The sequence below is a fragment of the Esox lucius genome, chromosome 13, assembly GCF_011004845.1.
Source record: "Esox lucius isolate fEsoLuc1 chromosome 13, fEsoLuc1.pri, whole genome shotgun sequence".
Lineage (NCBI taxonomy): Eukaryota > Metazoa > Chordata > Actinopteri > Esociformes > Esocidae > Esox > Esox lucius.
Window position 1 is genome coordinate 27388056 of NC_047581.1, and position 6002 is coordinate 27394057.

The following is a 6002-nucleotide window of genomic DNA, read 5'->3' on the forward strand; positions in this document are numbered from 1 at the left end:
CTTTAACCGATCAAATATAGTATGCACACCATCCACAATGAACAACAGTTTTCCAGAAAAGAAGGGTCAAACACACTTTACCTGAAGGCTGAGATTCTGCAATGACACTCCAAATGACAATGGGCAATTGGGATTGGTGACCTGAAAATAATGGGAATAGAAAAGAAGTAATGCAATAGTGAAATAAAACGGGAATGTTTAAATGTTCTAAGAACACAGTCATAACTGTATGAAAACTCACATCATCCTCATAGCGGACATGGATGTTGGAGATCTTCACTTGGAGGTTCTTGATTACCTGAGTTACCAGCTTCTCCACAAAGGTGTCCTGCTTCTCAAGTGCAGGGTTTTCTGTGGCAACATTGAACAAGATATAATAGTATGCATAGCCACGATTCCAAGATGGTGTTTTAGCCCAAAGCAGTCCCACCAAGGGTTTCCCTGCAAAACTAAGTAATGTATACTAATATATACTTTACAGGCTGTCCAGCACACTTGGGTTATTAAATGTAACATTCTTTGGTTATAAAATACATCTTACACTGACAACTGTGCTGAATGGAATTCCAATTTAACATTATATCAATAGACTATAATATATTTATTTGCAGAAAATTATTAAGATGGCTAGGATTAATTTAAAACAAGTTTTATTTTCAAGTCTGTTCGAATATAGACACTAGACTTCTTAGTACTGTTGGAATGCAATTTAAATGATTTTGGTGCACTTTTCTCTAACCTCCTTTGATAGATTTTTTATAATTTGGGAGTTCTTTACTACACAATAAATATATTATAAAACACTTGAGTCAAAAATAGTTTTTGATTAGACACCCTAAACTAAAAAAATGCTAGGTGTAAATACTTCTTTTGTAGGAAACAAGAAAGTTCAAGAGAGTTTCAAGCTTTCCATTATTTCCAAAGACTATGTATAATGTAACCAAATGAAGGACCTTGTTCTGCTGCTTTCTGTTTTGTCTCTTCAATCCTCTGCAGCTCCCTCTGACGTGCCTCCTGAAGCTGTTTCTCTTCCTTCTCTGCATCATACTTTATACCTAAAATGCACACATACACACAGGCTACTCATTAGAAAATGCAAAGACACAAGCCACAAACACGCCCTCCACAGACCTGCGTAGCAGTGATACAGTCAGGTTCTTACTGGCTGTGGGCACTATGAGCAGGTAGACTCCATCCAGTGTGGCCTCCACTGACTGAGTGTACAAATTCTTCCATGGAATCTTGAGCTGCAAGCGTCCTGACAGAACCACACCCACAAAGACACAGTAGAGAGGAACGAGATTAAAGAAAGAATGAGATTGAGGGGGACCATAACAGGAATACTATGGTATGGTAATAGCTGAATGTGTTGTGATGGGTCCTGTTTCATCTTACCTATATGTCCAGCTCTTACTTTAAATGGAATGTCCAACTGAGACTAAAACAAAAGCAAAAACATTTAGCAGAAGGAATATAACATTTTAATGTAATAACATAACTGACAGTTCAGAATCGATAATTATATTTTTAAGGACATTCATGCAAAACCTACCAAGGCATTTTCCTTTATTTCAAGATTTTTGAGTACAGCATCACCTAAAAAAAACATTTCGCGATTATAAATATGTATAAACGCATAGCACCAGAACCATAGAAATAAGCAACCTTGGAGATGTCCTTAGCTGATAAATTCTGTTGCCTCATATCAGTGTACATTTACAAAATGTGTCCACCACCAGGAACGACTAACTTACTAAACATGCGGCAACAAATTGTTAGTGTACTAGATTTAAAAGTAAGCAATTCAACTGTAAATGAAACATGTTACAAAGCAAAGGACACTGTAGTGGAGCGGGGTTCACCAGAAGAAGAGGGCAGTCAGACCAATCAAGCAGTGCAACTGTCAAAGTTATCCCGCTATTGAGCTAGCTAGTTATGTTTTCTTAGCAGTTGTATTGTAGCCTAGATATGCAATAAGGAAACAAGAAGGCACGGATTTATTAATCCTGAAGCCCCCGTAGCGTAGTGTGTTAATGTAATCACGATTATAGCACCTAAGCTCAGCTAGCTAACTGTAATTGTACGTAAGTATTTGGACTGCATCCAAACAATGTTTGGCATTTTGGGCAGGGCAGTGCTTGCAATCAAATATGAGAAAATGGCAAGTTACGGCGCAGACTGACAGACAGATTCAGGCTAACTTACACTAGCTAACAAACAAGCTAACGTAGGGCAGAGTTGTCTGATAAAAATTGGGAACAGTAGTGATCATGCCCCCGATCAGTTGCAGGTAATGTTAATAGCTAGCTGCATACATTAATAAGTAAGCAAGCTAATCATATGTCAAAATAATAACGTTAGCTACCTCCCCAAATCCCGAGCTTGAGTTGTGAGCTGTCAAGGTTCACAACGTAGTCCCCTAAAAACCTGTTAAGGACATCCACCACCACGCTTTCGAATACCATTTTTCTGTGTCGTTCACCTCTCGGTTACCATGTTTACATTTACATTCTGTTTCGCTTTAGTTATGACCGCTGTGAACACAGAATGGCTTACATGCGGCTAAGCCAATGAGCTGAGCTAAGCTAGCTGCCTGGTCCTGTTTCCTGAAATATCCACAATCGCTCCGTCACGTGGGCGGTCTACTCAATTGCGTCAGATGTCAGAATGTTACTGGGGGTCTTCAGTAGATATTAATGTAAAAAAGGGTAAAGCAAAACGAACCCTAAATTATTTTTTAAATATATATACTCCTGGGTTACAAAGTTGTGTATTTTATATACTGTAACATATAATTTTATATTTTTTGTATAAAAACATACAACTGTAAACTAGATATTATATAGCCACAAAGTCAGATTCTACAGCGAAAAAGTCTAGATTTAAAAGAAAATACACTGAAATGTCCGAGGTGTCATAATCCCATAAAACCTAGCGGCAAAATATGATACTGGTTCTTTTCGCATTTCACCATTCATTTTTCCCATGCGGAATTTTAGAATCGCTTTTAGATATATTTTAGAAGGTCTGTGTATTGTTAAGCCTTAAATAAGGCCTGGCTTTTCGCTAGAGGAATACCTCTTAGGGTGACTTCCAGTGAGTGGGTAGGGGTTTAATAAACCCATAAACTTTGAGTCACATTTTTTATTTGAATGAGGCCTGCTCGTTTTTGCTCCCTCTGCTTTGGGACTCAGCTACATTTCAGTTGGGGCCCCTTATCAATGGGGGCTCCCTAGAAGTCGGGGGCCCTAAGGGACTGCTTATGTTGCTTATGCCTGGAGCCCACCCAGTTTGGGATGCTGGACATGAAGATGAGTTAAGCTAGCTGCCTGTTCCTGCCGGCCAACAAAAGCATTTTTTTTTTTGTATAATTCTGACAAATCCATGTGTTCTTCAATTTAATCTTGTTGGTTAAGGTTAAAACGTTTTATTAAATGAAATCAAATGCATGTTTAACTGCTACTGAGATTTATATTTTGTAAAATCACAGGATTGATGCATGCAATTTGAAGTGTTATACAAATAAGTAGCTGCTAATTATGACATCATAATCAGACATGAAAAAATTTATACAGTTAGAAATTTTGCACATTCAAAAATAATATGTTGCCCTATGGAATTCCAGTTTGCTTATGGTGATTGCATCGTTAAAGACATTTCTGGAGTGGGACACTGGAGGGTTTAATAAGTCTCGGCCTATACCCTCAATCATGTTTACTCTCATTTTAAATGGCAGATGGGTGTCATGAAATGAGAAATGGAGGTTGGAGTGTATAGCGACACAAACTTCACGTATTAGCCACAAACAATCGGAATAGGGATTCTCCCGAAACAAAGTTGGAGCGTGAGGCTGTCTTCTCATATTGATGCCATTGGTTTGCATGTGCATGGGTTTGTTTACATCCCTTGTTGGAGACAGCCTTATAGTGCTTTCAATGGATGACACAGTTACAGTATAATGACAACATATGTTCATATCTTTATTTCTTATCCAAGTGGTTTACAGAGTACAGGGTAAGTCCAGTCCTCTGCCTGCCTTTCCAATGACTCTCAAACCCTAAACACTTTCCAACAAGATTTTTTTGGTTTTAATGCACATACAACATACAAATTGTAAAAATGTGAAATGTGAAGCCTGAAGCGAACAGTTTCCTGAAGGTGCAGTGAACCACAGAGTCTAACATACTATGTTTAACAAAATGTTGTAGATCACAGCAGGTCACTAATTTTCCTTACACGAGTTTGGTGACAAAATGACATGGTGAATCCAAATGTGTTACTATGCCTGGCCTTCTAGTGCCTAAGGATTCACATAGGTCTCTCTGGTTCAGTGTTTCCCAATCCTGGTCTTGGGGAACCCAAAGGGTGCACATTTTTGTCTTTGCCCTCACACACACACCTTAGTTAAATGTTGCCCTGCCACTAACACACTTGATTGACGTAATCAAGTCTTCAGTTTGAATCAGTGGTGTGAGTACTAGGGCAAAAACTAGAACCTGCACCCCTTGGGGTCCCCAGGACCAAGATTGGGAAACTGCTCTATTCACACGACAAAATCATAACAGAAAAACAAACAGTTAAAACTATAAATGGTTGGAGACCTAGAGATGACCCACTGGACTGGTAGCTAGAGATACATCTGGGAAACAGCTAGAGGTTGACTTCGCTAAGTTCAAATGAAATTTCCCCCGCAAAAAAATTAAAATAAAAAAAAGTTACAGGTGCAGTAGGTGGGCCAGGGGTTCAGTTAGGACGACCCCGAGCACCAAGCCGCGTCTGAGAGCGGAGGGCTTGTCCGACACTTTCAGCCGGAGCCGCAGGACATCAAGGCTGTCCCGACTCAGTTCAGTGAAAAAGAAGTCCTCATTAAACATGGGGTTCCTGCAGTTCTTGATGGTGGCGCTGTTTTGTTTCTGGAGCTTTCCCGGACTCAGGCTCAAGCTAAGGCTGCAGTGAAGGGCCCCTGGGTCCCCTCTGTCCATTAGACCCTCTACGGACACCACCCGCACTCGCACTGTGGAGAGAAGAGGGGCCGACGAGGTGTACTCAGCCGAGAAGCGGACCCTCCCGCTGCCCCCCGGCAATGGAAGGACATGCTCTCTCTGCAGACGCTTCTGGCAGTGGAGCACATCCAGCGGGAACAGGACAGGGGGCGACAGTGAGCTGACCTCCGTAGGGTTACTGGAGCAGGGCTCGATGCAGGAGGAGGAAACGGGTGAGAGTGCTCCCCTTCTTCTCCTGGGGTCAACCACACAGCAGGGGCAGGCTCCTTCCGCTCCCAGAGGGCACCTAGAGGCGGAAGCAGACCGCAGACCGGGAGAACCAGCCTCCAAAGCGGTGATGATAGAAAGCGAGAAGCCAGGGCGACAGCGGCTGAATAGGGGAGAGCCCAGTGGGGAGGAGTCATTTGAGGAGGGGGTGTCGCTTTCGGCGCTGCCTGCCTCTGACGGGCCCTTGGAAGTGAGCCTGGGTCCAACACCTGTCTGGGTGGTTTTCCACTGGTTTTCCTCCAGGGCCATGGTTGTTGAGTGCTTGAGGAAGCTCCTGTCCAGTGTGTAAACAACGCTCCTGCAGTGAAACAACGACTCTTTCCTCCGTGTGTTGGGACTCTCATACATCCCAGCCAAACCGTAGCCTTCTGCAGAGAATGGCAGTGGCTTCTGAGCCCTCTGGGCCAACACACTGACTTTGGTCAACTTCATTTGATCAACCTGTTCATGTAGAGCACTTGAGAGAGCACTAGCACCACAGTCTCGACTGGTGAACCTCTGACTCAAAGCACCTGGTTTTGCTGCAGCTCTCTCTGGGGCCACTGTTCTCCTGTACAGCCGAGGGGGCAGGCAAAACTCAGGGATTTTGTCCGGAGTCAGAATGTTACCATGCAACTTGTTTGAGAGACTTGCCTTGGCTGAAAGATCCTCCGCCTTTCTCTTTTCTGCATAGTGTCCAATCTCCAGGGGAATGCTATCCATGCTCTCTCGGATCTTACCCAGGAACCACAT

General features: G+C 42.6%; 2 protein-coding genes across 8 annotated transcripts in view; both read right to left on the bottom strand.

Moving 5' to 3' along the window:
- Window positions 1-2603, bottom strand: part of vps13a (vacuolar protein sorting 13 homolog A) — a 39151-nt gene extending 36548 nt beyond the window's left edge. For all 7 annotated transcript variants that reach the window (XM_029124454.2, XM_029124451.2, XM_034296239.1 and 4 more), the window contains exons 1-7: window positions 2366-2603; window positions 1553-1596; window positions 1396-1438; window positions 1163-1258; window positions 954-1055; window positions 242-351; window positions 82-141 (exon numbers count right to left, since the gene is read on the bottom strand). In XM_029124454.2, coding sequence (XP_028980287.2) covers window positions 82-141; window positions 242-351; window positions 954-1055; window positions 1163-1258; window positions 1396-1438; window positions 1553-1596; window positions 2366-2465 — 555 coding nt within the window. In that variant the 5' untranslated portion in view covers window positions 2466-2603. The remainder of the gene's footprint in view (window positions 1-81; window positions 142-241; window positions 352-953; window positions 1056-1162; window positions 1259-1395; window positions 1439-1552; window positions 1597-2365) is intronic.
- A 2112-nt stretch (window positions 2604-4715) lies between these two features.
- Window positions 4716-6002, bottom strand: LOC105014515 (C2 calcium-dependent domain-containing protein 4C). Its single transcript, XM_010876908.3, has one exon. The coding sequence runs from the start codon at window positions 6000-6002 to the stop codon at window positions 4716-4718; it is 1287 nt and encodes a 428-aa protein (XP_010875210.3).

What these genes read in the sequence shown, in the direction of transcription:
- LOC105014515 (XM_010876908.3), bottom strand. Translation starts at nt 6,002, where the DNA reads ATGTGGTTCCTGGGTAAGATCCGAGAGAGCATGGATAGCATTCCCCTG.